This window comes from Synchiropus splendidus, chromosome 7, assembly GCF_027744825.2.
Source record: "Synchiropus splendidus isolate RoL2022-P1 chromosome 7, RoL_Sspl_1.0, whole genome shotgun sequence".
NCBI classification, from domain to species: domain Eukaryota; kingdom Metazoa; phylum Chordata; class Actinopteri; order Syngnathiformes; family Callionymidae; genus Synchiropus; species Synchiropus splendidus.
This window is the reverse complement of record NC_071340.1, coordinates 6,109,088-6,127,829: the sequence shown is the minus strand read 5'-3', so window position 1 is coordinate 6,127,829 and position 18,742 is coordinate 6,109,088. Positions and strand designations below refer to the sequence as shown.

At 41.9% G+C, this 18,742-nt stretch overlaps 1 protein-coding gene across 1 annotated transcript; it reads left to right on the top strand.

Moving 5' to 3' along the window:
- The first annotated feature begins 1,213 nt into the window (after positions 1–1,213).
- On the top strand, positions 1,214–17,098 carry LOC128762345 (integrin alpha-2-like). The gene is made up of 30 exons (XM_053870543.1): positions 1,214–1,381; positions 3,270–3,393; positions 5,523–5,632; positions 5,979–6,070; positions 6,301–6,415; positions 7,105–7,232; positions 7,768–7,916; positions 8,165–8,315; positions 8,384–8,549; positions 9,618–9,694; positions 9,816–9,954; positions 10,020–10,165; positions 10,754–10,897; positions 10,961–11,164; positions 11,233–11,363; positions 11,427–11,590; positions 12,090–12,241; positions 12,328–12,438; positions 12,733–12,818; positions 13,427–13,568; positions 13,631–13,714; positions 13,853–13,929; positions 13,991–14,074; positions 14,172–14,274; positions 15,067–15,177; positions 15,244–15,354; positions 15,484–15,597; positions 15,722–15,811; positions 15,981–16,097; positions 16,178–17,098. Exons 1-30 carry the CDS (start codon positions 1,336–1,338, stop codon positions 16,265–16,267), a joined length of 3,558 nt encoding a protein of 1,185 aa, XP_053726518.1. The 5' UTR covers positions 1,214–1,335; the 3' UTR covers positions 16,268–17,098.
- The last annotated feature ends 1,644 nt before the right edge of the window (positions 17,099–18,742 follow it).

Genomic DNA, 18,742 nt, shown 5'->3' with positions numbered 1-18,742 from the left:
TCATTTTTGCACCCGTGACGCGCCGGTGACGTCATCTACACGAGCCCCCGTGTGCCTGCTTCACGGGACAGGAAATAGCTGAGGGAAGCCCCGCGCCCCAGATTGTGATTGGTCAGCAGACGATTTACAAAGAAGGATTTAACGACAATTGATGCGTGCGCGCCTGTGTTTCCTGCTGTTATTGTGGGAGGTGTCACTGCCCGCAGCCCAAGTTGAAAAGTCGCCTAGTGACAGACAGCGTTTCTCCAAGGCCATACAAAACTGTTGTGCCGCAGCAGGTGACTCACTTGACCTAGCGGTGAGTGTGTATCAACAGGATGTTGACGCACAGCCTGCTTACTTATTGGGGAGAGTTCCACTACTGATTAAGCTCTTTACACTAGCGAAGTCCACAACACCCAAATCTCCACACGTCACATCCAATATTTGTATTGCTTGGAATGCTTCCTTGGCTATTTTCTCCATCAGGGTCTGGTAACGGTCCTGTTTTTCAGATCCTGCATTCCTGCTTTATACTCTAACAAAGAGCCTTTGTGAAGAGTCCGTGCTCTGTGCACCCCAGGTCAGATGATGTCATCAGGCCTTCATCCACAGGCTTCCTCGGTGGACTCTCAGGAAGACCGCAACTAAACACATGCAGTCAACACTCCCCGAGTCATAAAAGTTTCGATCATTGCGTCGACATTTACATAGTGTACGTCATATGGGTTCTGTGGCTTAATTCGCATAGGAGGAACTGTTGGAATACAATTAAAACAATTAAGCTTCTTTAATGTGCTATGATCCATTTTAGCCCGACTGAGCAGTAATTATTTTCTTAAATATATTAAATACTACATTCAAAGTAAAGGGGAACGCAAAATGAAAACAAACCCCAAACACACTTTTTGCGTTACAATATTAATATTTTCTGATCCCGAGTATTATCAAGGGAAAGAATAACTATTTTTAGTTTCATTTGTCAACTTGGTGCAAGTTAAACAATGATCGACATTATAGAGAGGCTGACACTTTATTGAAATCCTATTTAAAGAGATATTATCTTGTAGCAAGCACTGGAATCATTTGTTGCTAAGCGGGAGGGGGAAATAAAAGCTCTACATGTTTTTAAATACCCCCTATTTATTTATTTTAAAACAGTTAAAGTTATTTATGGTTGTTTGTAAACGCGCATTCTAATCTCATTTCCAGTGAACGCATTTGTTGAGCAAGCAGGTAAGCGGAACTCCATGTATGGAGCGCGAGTCTACTGCGTCACTGGTGTCAGTGCCACTGCGGAGCCGCCACTGAAACAAGTGCGGCGTCAAAACCATCACTTGTCTGCCTGGAATAACGATGGCGCTCCTCTGGAGGAATATCGTCTTCACCCTGGTGGCCTTCTGTGAGTTAACTTTCCGTCTTTTCCTCAAAACAAACTTCATTTAATCGCTACGTTAATGCGTAATGGAAAGTTGCGTTAGACACCTATATCTTTAGATTCTTAAATGTGATGCTATGTAAACCTACTTACAAGTGAATTCGTCCACAGGCTCTATTATTATGGTGGGTTCCAGAACTATTGCTTAGTTACACTTAGTTCACTTCCGACTCTCATGTTCACTTCCCAAAGTATTAATATGCATCGGGATTCAATTCATGAGCACCGTCGTGCAGTAGGTGGTGAAGGTCTCCAGATCCCGTCCACATTCCTGTCCCTGCTGTTTTAGGCAGACGCTGCCTTCTAGTTGAGCTGTGCCTGTCCGGGCTTGTGGCTCTGGTTCTGCAGCAGCACTCACCCAGATGAGCAAATTCCATGTCCTGAGGGGGATCAGAGGGGCGTGTGGCTTTGTGTCTGTGGCAAAACGCACCATTCATGGTATAAGGAATTTCGTAGCCTTCTCGTATCTTTTCAGGGTTGTCATGCGCATGACAACGCTGAAAGGATACGAGAAGAAGTGATGCGTCGTGGTAAACCACGCGTCACTGACCCAGAAGGGGAAGTTGAGTTCTTCACCAAGGGCACCATGTACTCTTCTTTGCACCAAAGTGTATCACACATGTACATAAATGAAATTAATATAGATCAAATTGAACACAGTCTATCTGATCTTTTTGCAAGGTGTATCTATGTCCATGATTCTTTGTAAAATTAACAGGAAACGTTGTTTTCAGAGGGGGTCCACCCTAAGTAAAGCCATTCCCACACGGCACCCCCATTACTTTCCAAACTAATTCTCCACTATATACGTTGTCGTTATGACATAGTGAAATACTTTTCTTTTACAACACTTTTTTTTGCCTTGGGCTGGGGAGAAAGACCGAAATGAGCACCAGATCTTGTTTCAATAATGAAAATCATTTTGTCCGTATAGAATAAACCACAGTAAATCCAGCATTTTAACTTGACCCTGTAATTCTAAATGAAAATAACACATTCCAACATTTCAGCGCTAGTGTTTATATCAAGTACAAAGTTATGTAGGGCTGCAGGTGCAACTCCGTCACCATTTTTAACATGGGGACTATCTTTTCCACCGTGTAGATGAGGAGCATGTCCCCACCACAGTGTGGAGATGGATCAGCTAGTATGGAGGCCAGAGTATCTATGACCTGGAACACCGAAACATGCTTGTGAAAGCATCACGGATGACTTGAGAAATGCATTCAACTGAAAAGCCAGTCCAAAACAGGCAATGAAGAACTGGATTTCTACTGGATATCAATAAGTCATGCTGTCTGCATATTCTGTTAGCACTTTGTGCTGATCATGACAGAACTAATGCTCACAAAGCTGCCCCAAACACAGCGCACTCTGACACACCAACTCTGTCATACTTTCTGTGCACCCATCCTATGACCCAAATAAAGGTTTCAGTGGCAGTGTGTGACTTTCTGCACAAGACCACACTACCACATCCTCCATCAATTCTTAGGTTGCCCTGTATGTCCACATGTATAGCAATTGTGTTCCTTCCTAAATAAGGAAGGAACTATAACTATAACACATCCAAAGGCACAAGTCACATGCAGCAACAACTCCTGAATTAAAACCGAAACAGGATAGAACCTTCTGTTCAAGTTTTGTGAATGAATCCTGTGTACAAGGGACTCTGACATATATTAGTTATTATAGAATTATTATCAATAACAGCACTGTGAATAATAATTGTCCACAAACAAGGCCATTCTTTGTCACTCTTATCCCCTAGCTGTGGATTTACAACTGGAAAGGTCTTGTTACACTGTTGAGAAAATTGAACCATCAAGTAACATCTCCTCTCTGCTTCCAGCTGACACACTCTGGCTCTGCCACTCTTTCAATGTTGGAACATCAGGAGCCAAGATTTTCAGCGGCCCAGCACCAGAAGAGTTTGGCTACACTGTTCAACAAGCCACCAATCATGAGGGGAAGTGGTGAGAGAACGACTTGTTTGAGGTTTTTATTATGACCCTTTGGGTTTCGGTTCCAACCATAGGTTTGTTGTTGACAAAATGTCTTCAAGCTGCATAGCTCATTACGGAGAAGGCCCATCCTGACAGTCTTGACCCTCATCTATGCTGCTCGAGGGCAACGGCTTGACCATCGCACTGGTTTGCCCTAAGCAAACAATGATCATGGGTCTTGGTAGGGTTTCAATCCGGTGGATCAAGTCCAATCAAAGGTGCTATGTGTGTTTCTAAAACTTGGTCACAAGTGCAAGTTTCATCCTGAGGTAAATGGACTTTCCAGATTTGAACTTTAACATATTAGTTCCCAAGTTCTGTTAGCTGAAACTTGGCAGAGAGTCAAGACCACCCTCCTGCGAATGGTGTCAAATGGAGTGGATGGCCGCTGTAAGGACAATGGAAGTGGTCATATGGACACCAGTGCCAGGAGTAGTTAAAGAGCAGCAGTCCTCGAGAGCCAACGTTCCTGACTTACATCATGTTTCAATTGTTGAAGTTTTCCTCTTGACACTGCAGTACATTCCTCATCATGGTGATGCTCTGTTTAGAAGTCACTGCTTTACAAAGCTGTGATGAGCTCGAGAGTGTAACGTAGCATAGCGCTTGACTCAGTTTTTTTTTGTTTTGCTTTTTATTAATATTTGAGCCTGCCAAGCCACAAGCTCAGTTCAATGCCTTTACTTTGTTATACAGGCTGCTTTATTATTATTATTATTTTTTTTTTTTTTTACAAAACTTACTGAGTAAAAATGTCAAAAAAGATCAAAATTCCGGAAAAGTCAAATGATGTCGTTTGAAAGCAGCTCCACTGCTGGAGTTTCCTTGCAGGTGGTGACCACTTGCTTTGTCAATGGTCTTATGCAACCCACTCACTTGTGTGTAACCTTTAGCTAAACAGTAACTTAAGTTTCCATCTGAGTCACTAGTGACCCAGACATGGAGGGGAGTGTCGCAAGCATCAGTGGGTATTCTACAGACACGTCCTGTTTTAGCTTTGATTACCGAGTGAAGATCATGATGTGTCACTGTTGGCAGTCTGTAGCGCCTTAGGAATGTTGGGAGTTTGTATGGAGCGCTGAAATTCACATCATCGTAATGCATGACCTGAAATAGACAGGAGACGTTTTTAGAGTCTCACCTGCTGGCATTGGTTTCAGTGACCTGTGACCCTTGATGACCTCCACTGTGACTGATCTGGAGTCCAAACAACGTAGTGCGAGGGTGTCAAGCCATGCCGAAGCCTCCAAAACAAATGTAAAATAAATATGTATCAATGAAAGTTAAACCCATACATCCTTGTTAAGTCAGGTAGACAAATCCCTTACTAACTGTTGTTAGAGTTTGGGTTGCAGTACATTATGGTACTTCTAGTCTGAGTGGTACCATGGTGGACCGGACATGACTTTTGGACCTGGAGTTGGGCATGAGTGATTTAAAGCAGTATTCAACCTCTACTTTTTCGGAATATTTGTGAATGTTGGAGGTTTGTCAGCAGCAACTGAAGATTACCCAAGTCTGAGATCCAAGGTGGTCACAAATAGCCAGAGCTCCTGAGTGAGGCGTGCTAAAATGATGGAGAAACAAGAACTGAGTCAACCTTTTTCTGAAGCTTGAGCTGAGTGCCTGAAACACTGAAGGAAAAAACTTCTCAGGACATTAATATTGCACTGAAAATCATTCATATGGACTCAAACCTGGGGAAAAAAAGCATTAAGTATAAGGAGAGGCAGTCAGTCATAGTGACAGAAGGAAGCAAACAATTCCTTCCCAGTGAGGCTGAGAGTACAGTTCCAAGATGGTACTGTTGATACCTTCCAAACCATTGAAGAGGCAGATCGCAAGTTAGTTCAGTTAATGCCTTGAATTAAAGAATTTCAATCAATAAACAGCTCTAGTTTCACTATTTTCACAAACCTTGAGGAGTAACTGGAGAAAAGGTGGGTGAAAGTAGATGTCACTGCATATTTCTGAAAGCTCATTTTTAGAGATTGGCTGAGGTACAGGGAGGAGGCCCTGGTGCAGACCCAGGACAAGCTGGAGAGATATATGTTTATACATGTTCAAAGATAGCTGAGGAATTTCTTTCTTTCTCTCAGGTTGCTGGTCGGTGCTCCGTGGAGCGGTTACAAACAAAATAGGAAAGGTGATATTTACAAATGTCCAGTGTCCGGAGCCAGGAACACCTGCGACAAGCTCAACATTCCCGGTATCTGCTTCTGAGATGCTCTTCTGCTCTTTCACCAACTGGATTTCTTCAAGTGTCATTTCCTCTCTCGGTCACTGACGTGTGGTGCCCAGTGGAAGCTACTGAAGGGCCACTAAAGTTCATTTATGTTAATGATGTAACGTCACCGCATCACAGTTACATGTACCAATGGTACTCGTCTTCTGTCCCCCTTTTTGCACCTCAACACCAGGTCGCTATGGGAAGTTCTTGATTGGAAAAAGACAAATGCATTTTTATTGCTCTTTTTTCTAAATGATAAACACTGACATGCGGGTGTTTCCAGTGTTTTCTTTGATCAAAGTGACTGTTGTTGACATTCCCACAGACTCGGTGAATATTCCTGATGTCAGAAATGTCAAAGACCACATGTCTCTGGGTTTGACTCTGACCAGAATGCCCACTGTCAACCGAATGTTGGTAGGTTTTTGGCATTTATTTGGAAATATGATTGATGTTTAAATTAAGGGCAAAATGATTAAAAACATTAGAGTGGCCTTCCAAACCTATGATTCTTTTTTCTGTACATTTGCCATTTACACTGTGTTAATCCAACCGCTCCATGACTTCTCTATAATTCATCTCATGTTCAAATGTCACAGTCGACATCAAACATAATGAAATCATCTTGCTTCATCTTGCTTCTTCAGACATGTGGCCCTCTGTGGTCACAGCTCTGTGGATCTCAGGACTTCTACCCAGGAGTGTGCGTGACACTGAGTCCACTGTTCCAGCCTCAGCCTGCCTTCTCTCCTGCTGTCCAGAGTGAGACCCGTCATCCTCCCAAAAATGCCATTTCTGATGTGTTTCAATGAGTGCTGCAAAAAAAAAGTGCAAAAGTGTTCAGGAATGTTGTGCACATATTACTTTATCAAACTGGTCTCATTTCTGCTCAGTAGTTAGTAGGGATGCAAATGGGGTGATCATTTGGATTCAGCCAACAGGTCTGAAGCATGAGGCTGAGTCTTCCAACACTTATTTGGATTTGGATTTAAACCAGCATGGATACAGAGAATCCCGTAGGCGGCCAAGCTCATGACGCTCACTCAACCCTTCCATGGCTATTAATCTATTATGATCTCGACCCATTGAGAACATACTGTTCGACTTGTTCTGAATGCAGTTTGACGTAGTGCTCCTATAAATAACCATAAATGTGCTTTGTCTTTATTTGTCTTTATGTTGAAAAGTCAGTGCAATGCATTGATTTTTGTGAGTTAAGCACTCAGACACAACCATGAATGCACTTGCATTTCGGCTTTTATTTTCAGCCTAGATTTTTTATTTCGGTGGATCCCTAATACTTTTGTGGTGGTATTTCTATGCGCCTAGGAATGCGAGCAAAAGGTTCTCAAACACAAGCCTCAATTGCTTTCGATGTTTAAAAAATACAGATGGCTTTTTCTCCAATAACTCCGTAGCTTTAAGCTTCGTGGTTCACATGTCATCTCCAGATTGCGGTGGACCGATGGATATCGTTATCGTCCTGGATGGATCCAACAGTATCTATCCGTGGGAACCGATGAACACCTTCCTGCAGAAACTTATATCATCACTGGACATCGGACCTCAAAGCACCCAGGTACTGTCTGTGTAGCACTTTCTGGCTGGAAGTTGAATGACTATGATGAACACAAAAGACAGTGAGTTCTGACTTCCATCTATACAGTTGCCAACACATCACGTGGTGTTTCGACCACTTAAAACAGGACACATTCTGAGCTCCGGCACAGAAGGTGTTTTCCCGTTTTACTGGACTCTGTAGCGCCAATATAATATGAGGTTTTGGACTTAACACTGAAAGAGTGATATTTGGACTTATACTGATAATATCTAAACAACAATAGCATCTGCAGTGCAGTTAGCGTCCTCATGGCTAATGATTGCAACGGATAACAGCACGATGAAGTACAAGACAGAATGCTGTTTCATGTCCTTTTCTTACCATGTTGTGAAGCTAAAAATTCCATTTGTGTTTTTTTTCTTTTTCCCATTTAAACTGATATGACACAGTCAAAAGAAGGACAAAAGTGCTCACTTATAGCACACTTCCTTACAATTCTACAACCATTGAACCTGAATAGACACATGCAAACTAGCACGTTTTTGTCTACCAGGTCAGTGTGATCCAGTATGCTGTCGACCCTCATTTTGAGTTCACACTCAACCAGTACAGGACCAAAGAGCAGATGTTAGAAGCAGCCTCCAAAATCACTCAGAAGTACGGCCACTCCACCAATACCTTTGAAGCTATCCGATATGCCAGGTGGGTCATTGTCTTTTGGTTCTTTGATATAGAATGCAACAGACGTGCATAACTTGATCCGCTGGGAACGAGATTTTTGGACAATTTGCGTTACCAATAGTCAGAAATTTAAACAAAGTGATTTAAGAGATGAATCAAGCCATTTTTAGGAAACGTAGGTTTCAACAAAACCGCACCAGTTCATCCCATTCACCCTGTCATTGTTTACAGCAGACCTTAATAACAAAGCAGTGTTTCATCCCTCCCAGTCAGTGGGGTTTCCATCAAAGCAGAGGGGGCCGGCCTGGTGCTGCTAAGGTGATGGTGGTGGTCACAGACGGAGTGTCACACGATGGAGCACTTCATGCTGATGTCATTGGTGAATGCGAAAAAAAGGGAATCACCCGTTTTGGTATTGCGGTAAGTGTGACACTTGGATGCAGAAGAAGACAGTGTCTTCAGAGTCCCTCAACTTCTCTTTATTTCAGGTGCTGGGCTACTACAACAGAAACCAGAAAGACACTAAAGACCTGGTCAAAGAAATCAAGTTGATCGCCAGTTCGCCAACTGACAAGTTCTTCTTCAACGTGTCTGAAGAAGCCGCACTCTCCACCATCGCTGGCACACTGGGGAGCCGCATCTTCAATATTGAGGGTAAATATTACTTTTGGATGTAACAATGTTCCGGGACTAGGTGGCGTCACCAAGAGCATGTTTTTACTTGTCAGTTCAGGTTCTGAAGACACAGAGCAAAAGATAGTAATCGTTGCCTTAGTCATTCATGAGTGAGAATTATTCACCTGTTTATCTCGTGAACATGAACACCATTCTAAAGGTGATGTGCATTCAGTGGAAGTGTAATTATCATTTACTGTTTTTCCTTAATAATTCCATGTAGGTGTCTGTGTATTTTTGTGTCTGGCCTTCTCTTCTGGTGTCAGGCTCTGCTCTTTCTGTGTCTCCCCCCAGTCTTGTCTAGCGTTGATATGCCTTACCTAGTCCCGTCCAATGTCACATTTTCTGTTGTCTTATCATGTTCTGAATGGTCCTGTTGTGTGACTGTGCTTTCTCTCAACACATTTCTCTTTCTGTCTAGTCTCATTTTGCCTTCCAACTGCAAGGCAAAATGGAGACAGCCTTCAGTACAACGTGCCAGTTTTCTTCTAAAGATTATATCAGGATGATGTTTGATATCTTGACACATGCACTGCTAGTGTGATCTCAGTGTGACACACACACTGGGATCGTGGTGTGTCCGCGGAGATAGTGGTGATAGAAGGTGTTAGCAGCAACACTGCTAATGAAATGAAAGTGGCTATACTCTTTGTCTAGTAAAACACACAGTAGACAGACAGACAGACAGACAAATGACACTAGATGACACACATGAGTCCAGTCCAGTCGGCACTGGGTCATTTCAGCATCCACGGTTCTCACCAAGGTGTGAATGCAAACTCATATGTTCACTTTGGTCTGGGGCCTTGCCAGCACACAAGTACACTTGGGCCATGATGAAAATGAACTTCAGCAATGTCCAGTGTCTTTCTTGTTGTGTCGTGAAGTGGTCCAGTATCGTGTGGAGCGTTATTCCGCCTTGTCCTGTCATAGCATCACTCGCTGCTGTTTCCTTACTCTGCCTTCTTCAGTCATGCTGTCTTTTCTCACCCAGTCCTGTCTTGACTCATCATTGGGCTGCTGCCATGTCCTGTTGATCTCTTCTAGGCACTGGAAAAGGTGGAGACAACTTTAACATGGAGATGGCTCAAGTGGGTTTCAGTGCCCACTACTCCAGTAAACGGGTATGTGAGAGTCATGATGGTTCTTTTTTTTCCTGATAACTGCCATTTACAGAGGGTTAAGTAAAGGAAGTCCCTTTCTTACATTTTAAGTCACAACTGATTTGTGGTTGTTTCATCACAGGGCGAGATGCTGCTGGGAGCTGTGGGTGCTTATGCCTGGAGCGGGACTGTCGTTCATCGTTCGGGCTCCAGCTCTCACACTCTTCCTTTCTCAGATTTCGAGGGGACGCTGCAGGACAAAAACCACAGTTCGCTATTAGGTATTCAACCCCTGCTGTGGCGAGACACTGTGATGTGACTTTGACTTGGCACACTTCCAATCCAGGCTACTCCGTCACCTCTCTGACCGACGGGTCGATGGAATACTTTGTGGCGGGCGCTCCCCGCTCCAACCACTCCGGTCAGGTCATTGTCTACACCGTCAACTACCGAAAGCAGCTGGAAGTTATCGATTCTGAGCGAGGGAAACAGGTAGGTGGATGAGACGATCACGTGAGCCTGGAATCATGTCATACATAGGAGAATGGTGTTCAGATCTCCCAAGTGTTCTACTTGCCATTGGGTTTCCTGGAAATAGTAAGGGGGAAGTGGAATTCATCATGTTATACTCTCTGGTGTTCTCCTTTTTCTCTCTTTTTTGGACTGTTCAGAAGACCACATGGACATGACTCTTCCTCGTTTTACAGTCTATTTTGGACGTCCAATTGTACCAGTCTCTCTTACTGACTCATGAGTGTGTAAATCAGAGCTAGGAATTATCAGACTTCGCAGTATAAAAACTGTTTTGTTTTTTTTTACTTCCAAGTATGAAGTATTGAAGTCTTTTAACAACTCTTAAGTTTTTTTTTTGTTTTATTTTGCACTTCCAAGTCTTTTGCAAACTTATTTGTTACCAAGTCTTTTCCAGACTCACAAGTGCCAAAAGTCTTTTTATGCTTTGTAGTTGACCTATGTAAAGCGTATTTATTACTCAGTCTATTAATCAACTTTTGAATCACTAAGTTTTCCAAGTTTGGAATGCATTGCTCTCCTGAAAATCTCATACATGCCTTCACACAGATTGGCTCATACTTTGGAAGTGTCATGTGCCCTCTGGATGTGGACAAAGACGGGGTGACGGACCTGCTGCTGGTCGCTGCTCCCATGTTCATGAGCAAGCAGAAGAGAGAGCAAGGACGTGTCTACCTCTTTCATGTCACCAAGGTATCGGCCAGCTGAGTTTCAGCTCTTACCAAGCAGCTGGACTCAGCATCTCTCCATCTGAAGGGAGTCCTGACGGAGCAGGGGTTCCTTGAAGGTCCGGCAGCCAGTGAGAACGCACGGTTTGGGATGTCCATCTCTGCCGCTCCTGACCTCAACATGGACGGCTTCAATGACGTGGTCGTCGGTGCTCCTCTGGAGGACAATCAGCAAGGTGTCATCTACATCTACAATGGGAAGAAGAAGATGTTAAACAAAAAGTTCTCACAGGTGCACGGACAGACACCGACAGGAAAGTGCCAAGTCGACTGTATGTTTCAACATGTGGTATTTCGTAGAGATTACTTGGCTCCCAAATGAAACCTAAGATTCGGTATTTTGGACGATCGCTGGACAGCTCCGAGGACCTGAACGGGGATTCACTGCCCGACATTTCGGTCGGTGCGTACGGAGACGTAGTGCAGCTGTGGTGAGTGGAAGTGCTTGTGTTGTAGAAATCATTTTTACATTTTAACATTTCTCCTTCTTCCAGGTCTCGACATGTCGCATCTGTCAAAGCAACCGCCTCCTTCACACCAAACAAAATCAACATTTTCGACAAGCCTTGTGATGTCAACGGACGAAAGCTGCCGTGTTTCAACACCAACCTCTGTTTCTCTGCAACCTTCAGACCTAAAGTCCCCACAGCTGCCGTCGGTAACAACCTGCCTATTGTCTTCATTGTTCTAACAGCAAGTGCACAGCCTTTCTTTGAATCAATTGAAGATGTGCAGTTTTACCACTTTCATTTATTTTTATTTTGTAACAAGAGGGAGTCATAACTATGTACTTCACTAATTTATATTATTTTATTCATTTCTTTTTTTGGCAGCATATTACCAGATATGGAGTCAGCTAATAATAATAACAACAACAATAATAATAATAACAAGTATTATTATTGTTTATTGTTATTCTTATTCTTATTATTATATATTTTTACTTTATTTTACATTTAATGCCCGTGCCTCTTCATCAGTTTCTTCATTATTTATTTACTTATTTATTATACGTTGTGTTCCATAAAAAAATCTCAAGAAAAGACATTTTTTAATTTCTATCCAAAGATATGCAGTAATACCCCTAATATTCTCATTAAATGGAATATTATTGAGAAAAGTGACAACCTCATGACTGATTCAGATCTTCTGACTAGATTTCTCCTACACTCTGACCCTGGACGCGGACTTGCAGGCGTCTCGAGTTACATCAAGAGGACTTTTTAAAGAGAGCAATGAACGCCTACTGACGGGGAATGAGAAAATATCAAACTCTCCTCTCTGCAGGAACGTGGAGGTTTACGTTCAGGTGGAATTTGATTCCTTAATTCTGATTTATTTATTCATTAAACTGTATAACTCCCTCTAAAAGGTGTTTTCTATCTCGGTTCACAGGAGACTCCAGATTTTATCAACTCACTTAGTCTCAAAGTGGAAATCCAGCAGGATCGTCCAGATATGAATCCAGTCCTGGACATGTTCTCACCGGCCGCTTGGGAATTCTTTGTGAGAGCAAAATCTAAACTTGTTCATTGATCGTTTTGCCTTTCTCACTCAGGTCTCTGGAAGACTTCAGCCAGTGTTTATTTGTCTGAACATGCTTGAACAGTGGTGGAAGATAACAGTGTGTGGGATGATTACGATGTGGAACTATTTCTGGTCACGCAAGTCTAAAGAGAGACTATTATTTTTCCACTTTTTTATCCACCAATGTACTGCATCTCTCTTTCACTCGACTCTGCCACCCATGTGAGAGAGATTATTCTAACACTGCTCCTCCTTTTTTTGGCTTCAATTCAGATCCCCTTCACGAAGGACTGCGGCACAGATGAAGTGTGTGTGAATGACCTGGTGCTGAAGGTGACGACTGACACAAAGGCCTCAAAGTGAGTATCTAGTGTTCTTTTTTCCATTTGTTCATTTTTCATGCATTTGTAATTTTATAATTCATGTAATTCTATATTTTTCATTTCTTCATTTTTAGATTATGTTACATTTTACTTATCTATACCAACTTTGAATGCTTAGTTTAGCAATTTCCTGTTTCTTGTTTTTATAAACTGCACTATTGGTCAGTGTTGTATACATTTTCATAATTTACTTCATTTTATTTAATGACTTCATGGGTTTTTTTTTTTATCTTTAAATCATCTTCTTCCTGTTTTTCTATATGCGTTTCCTGTTAGTGGTTGCTACAGCAAGTTTCCTCCACTGTAATCTCCATTACTGTACCATTACCATTACTGTTTCATTGATTTATATTAGTTTAACATATAATATGAATATGATGTATATTTATGTATTTGGTCCTTTCATTCTCCTGAAGTATCTCATCTCAATTTTTTTTATTATATAATTTCATTAGCCTCAGAGCATAATTGCCTAAAATAACTTGCTAAATATTATTACATTTATTATAATAAATAATATTATTACAACTGTGAGATTATTTAATAAAGTAGATGGCAAATACAGGTCGCTCCTCTCTTTGCAGCTCTGCGCCGTTCCTGGTCAGTGCTAACAACCGTGAGCTGTTGTTTGAAGTGGATGTGAAGAACAAAAAAGAGAAGGCTTACAACACTCAGGTGTTGGTGTCTTTCTCCAGCAACCTCTACTACTCCTCTGTCTATCCTCCGGTGGGTAATAGACCAGTCCATAACCGTGGTAGTTATGACTGATCTGATGTCCAAATCTTCAGGTTGAAGGTGTCAAATGTGCTGCCACTCAACCACAGCTGGTCACATGTCAGGTGGGCTATCCAGCTCTGAAGGAAGAGCAGCAGGTGAGCGCCACTGAGTTTCCTTCAATATATATCATTTGCACTATAAAATAACTTTATTCTGGGAAAAAATGTGTGTTTCTCTCAGGTTGAATGACCAACAATGTCAGTGGAGCTTTCTTTGTTTCTTTGTTGTCTCAGATGAAATTCATCATGAACTTCGAGTACAACATTGATCACCTGCAGAGGCAAGTGGAAGTGAACTTCGAGGCTAAAAGGTATGTTGAGAGGTTATAAATTAACCAGTGAAAACCACTTAGCAACATGTTTTCCCTGCAGCGACGGGACCGAAGAGAGACCTGCAGACAACAAAGTGACTGTGTCCTTTCCTGTACAGTACGATGTTGGGATCGTCTTGTCCAGGTTGTTGTAGAGTTCTGTGCTCATGGAATTCAACCTGACTTGATTGGAATGTCTGCAGTTTGTAGTCAGTAACAGGTTTTTTTGTTTTTCATTGCAGGCAGGCAAACATCAACTTCTACGTGGCTGAATCTCCAGTTCCTGTCGCAACCGAGCTGAAGACATTTGACGACATCGGTCCAGAGTTCAACTTCACCGTCAAGGTCAGCTCTCTGAAGACTCGCTTGCAGGATCTTTTAGGGCAGGAGTCTCCAACCTTGTTGCCCCAAAAGTGCTACCATCTGTTCGGAACACACTTCTAAAATAACAAAATGTATTTGATGGATGATGAATGATGTTCCTCTAATACGCTTATCACATTACTGATTCTTCACAATAGTGACCAATGGTGTAGCAAGAAAGGAAACACAAACGCAAACATACTAATATGCCTATTGTATGAAGATCTTTTTTTAAAAGGCCCATCCGCTACTCCCTCGATCCCTGCAGGCATGGTGTCCAGGGGGAACCATAATGGTGACCCCTGTTTTTTGGTAATTCCTTTGTGATCTGTTTTTACATTTCATTCTGATTTTACAAAACACATGTAAACTAAATAAAATCTTCTTTCTCTTTCTGAGAACTTTAAAGTATTTATTCTTCGGTGGATGACAGAAGTATTTCACTTTCAATGTTAAATAACTTGAATAAATTAAGTATATACATATAATAGTATTTAAGGTGTAATACCTTTTGCCACATATTAATATCAGTATTATTTTATTTTGATTAAAAACATGTATATATTTTTAAAATAATAATATCATTATTTATGGTGTATTTATCTATTGCCCCCACTTTGTTTACGATTATATATCTGCTTCGTCTCTTCGAGTTACAGCTGCATTTATAAGTCACATTTTTTATTGTCAATTAACAGTATTTTAAGTGTTTTAGCTCCAGATGAATATGGCTCCTTTGAAAATGAGCGGGTTTAAATAAGGACTGTGTTCCAGGTTTCGACTGGACGGTTCCCAGTCAGTCTCCTGTATCTGACCATCAACCTGCCCATGACCACAGCAGGAGGAAACAAGATTCTTTATGTGACCAGCATAGACACTCAAGCAGTGAGTCCTTGAGCGTAGCAGTGAATGAAAACCAAAGCCACTGATGTAACATCTTATTTGTGACAGGGAGGATCCATCAGCTGTGACTCCAGTCGTCTTGTGGATCCCCTGGAAATTGGCAAGAAACCAAACAAAGCTTCCTTCTCGAAGGAAAGCCTGAGGGGCTACGAGAAACTGGTGAGTCTTTCTGAGAGTCTAGGGGTCCAATCAGTGACCCCTGTGGAACGCCAGGATGTTGACTTTGTGTGTGATTTTGAACAAGCTGACCTGTGAATGTTTAAATATTGTCGTCTCTGTCACGCACAGGATTGCACGAACAGCAAGTGTGAGAAGATTAAGTGTCTCCTGAAGGACACTGAGGTGAAGAGCGACTACTACGTGAAAATCAAGACACGGGTCTGGAGCGGAACTTTCATCACTGTAAGAATGACTCATTTTATTCCACGTTAAAGTTTCGATCCAAATGGTGATGATATTCCCTGAGTGTGAAATTGTCCTTCTTGTTTTATCATCTTTATCTTGTTATCTCAACATTCTGTCCCAGGCTACGTACCAGACCACTGAACTCACCGGCAACATTGAAATTGAGACCTCCAACCCAGATTTACTCATCATTGGCCTTAAACACCTGCCAGTACGTTCTCCTTCATTGAAGCAGCAATATAATAATTTTTTTTTCTTTTGATCACTATGATAAGATTTTTTGTTTAATTTTTGTTGAATATAAATAAATGCGTTTCTTTTTTTTTACTGTCCCTAATTCATTCAACATTTTTCTCTCTTCTGTGTCCTCCCACTCCCAGGTAACGCTGACCATCACTAAACCAGGGGAGACTGCTGACGTCCCAGTCGGAGTGATCGTGGGCAGTGTGATAGGGGGTCTGGCCCTGCTGGCTCTGGTTGTGGGTCTGCTCTGGAAGGTCTGTAATGCCTCACGTGGCTATGTTGTCGATTTACTCCACGGCACTTCTGCGTCACAAATCCTTCTCTTCTGGTTCAGTTTGGCTTCTTCAAGAGAAAGTACAAGCAGCTCCAGAAAGACATGGACGACGAAGGACAGAGTCGAGCCGATGCTGATGGAGTTCTGTGAGAGCAGACGCAGAGACCTCGAACCTTCACTGGAGTTCGACGCTGATCACTGAATTTTCCTCCGACTCACTGCTGCACTCTTTCTGTATAAGGTGTAAATTACAGAATTGATCATACTACTCTGGAATATGGGGGGAGGAAGTGCCTGTCTGCATGTCAGCAGTCACATATGGATGTATTTGTCTGCTTCCTTTCAGCGCGGGTGTGTTCCGTGTGCTTGTGCTGTTTTTTTTCTGTTTTTTCTGGTCTGACTTTAAATTGCCTGCTGACCTGTGCCAGGTGTCGCCTGCCTTGCACCCTTGGTTGATGGGAAAGACTCCAGCTTCCTAGAACCTCACATAGAGGTTGAGCAGTAGAAAATGAATGATTGAAACATGTAGTGCTTCAGATGGAAAACTACAGTTGGAATTCATCTGAACAGGTTCTTCATCGTTCTTGTCGTAGTCTTGTCACAAAAACAATTGAAACATTATTCAAACAATCTAATTAATTTTCCCTCCCGGCTATAGAAAGTCCACACCTGTGCAGCGTTGACATAGTTGTCAGCCTGCTGCGACTGTGAAATGGACGTCTCAATATCAGTATTTAGTAATAAGTCAGTTTAACTACAAAGAGAACTCAGCTCACCGTCAAAAAGCACAATTTCAAGTGAACTCAGGGTTGGTATTTTCCTAAAGGGCAAACTAATCATGATGGCGATACTCAGTAATGTGTTTTCTACTGTCTGTGTTGTACATATGTAACATAAATCAAATGTTTTTAGGTTTTTACATTTTTCTTCATTTTGATTCAGTATCAGTTGTGGGTTTTTTGTGCCTTTTGCCCATTAAAAAAGTTCTATGTATCAGGTGTGCGATATATTTCCATTTTTGCTAGATCTTCCTCCCTCATCACCAGCATTTGCTTCGTCTGTTCAATTCTGCTTATTTTGTCACCTTTAATATTAGTAATATTTTCTAGCATTATTATGTAACGTTCTCGTCTGTGGCCCATTAAAAACATGAATGAATTTTATAATTGCAACATTGTAATGACTAGAAATGGCCACTAGATGGAAATATGACATCGTTGTTTCTCCGTCGTCATAAGCAAAATCACTCTTCTTCCAGAGCCAGCCAAACACATCCATCAACACTTTGTTTTTCCAGTAACTGCTGTTGTCAACCTGTCTTAGGAATGTGTTTGTTGTTGGCGTGGACTGAGGCAACCCAACACAGCAGGGTCGCCAGCGTTCACCGATCTGGAATTTGTGAAGGTGAAATCTCCTGTTTGTCTCAAATCAGATGGTTTTTTAGGGATGGTTTGTCGCGCCGGAGGGAGGCATATAGGTTCCAGTCAGGTTGAGAGGAGCAAGGAAGAGAGGCGATCGTTGTATCACTAGTCTTTCTTTCCTTTTAACTTAATGATGTGTGAGGCGTTACAGCAGTTAAAAGCTGCCAGACGACATTCAATAGGGTGATTAAAATACATGTTTGGCTTATTAACTTTGTTTTCCCGCCAAGTTACGTAGACATAAAAGTTTAGTGCTGAGCTGCGATGGGGGTTCAATATACCACCGCAGGGGGCGCTGATCTCATCCTCCTACAACAGCGCATTATTATAAAAACGACTCAGTTGCTTCCAAAACTGGCCAGAGTCTTGATCAAAGCTCTGGTATTCTCTTCTATGCTGGTTCTGCTGGATCTGGTGCAGAGCCTACCATAGGACTTCACCAGCCAATGTGGAGAGAGGCATGTGAGTCACACACATGCTTCTACAGAACACACAGGTGGTTCCTCAGGTCTCTTTCTGTCAGTTTGGTCTCAATTACCCACGAGATGTGGAGCAGAGTGGAGCTCCTCTCCCCGTACAGAAGGACACGCCTGATGAGTTTAAGATGCATTGTGGCTTGTGAGAATATCTACCAGGACACGTGGCCTTACAGCAAGGCATTATCATTTTGTTGCCATCATCGGTGGTTAAATCTTCACGATCAACCATGAAGCGTTTGCAAGTTTTTATTTTTTTATACATACAATATGTTACAATTCTATTCCTGGGTCACTGATAATAGACCAAACATTGAACTGCTGTGAGCCTGAAGCAAGTGTTCTTTAAATGAAATAGTGTTTGTTTTTATGGATATGAGTTAGTGTTTGTGCATCTGTGACATTTCTTCATTTGTCCTCTCGGGAGGACGTCCATGGATTTTTTTGGTTAAAAGCTGGGTAGTTTATGTCATTGTATAGACATTTAATAGAATGCATTTAAAACAAATCAACTCAATAAAAAGGTTGGGGTTGCATTGACTGAACTCTTCGTGAAGGAGAGCATCAGATACAGAAGTGAACTTGCTCTTTTAAGAATGTAAAATAATTTGTACTTTGATAGCCAACACCGACCTCAAAATTTGTGTGTTTCAATAATTTTCCCCCTTAATTTATTTTTCTGTATTTTATTGTTATATTGTTTTTTTATATATATATATAACGAAAAC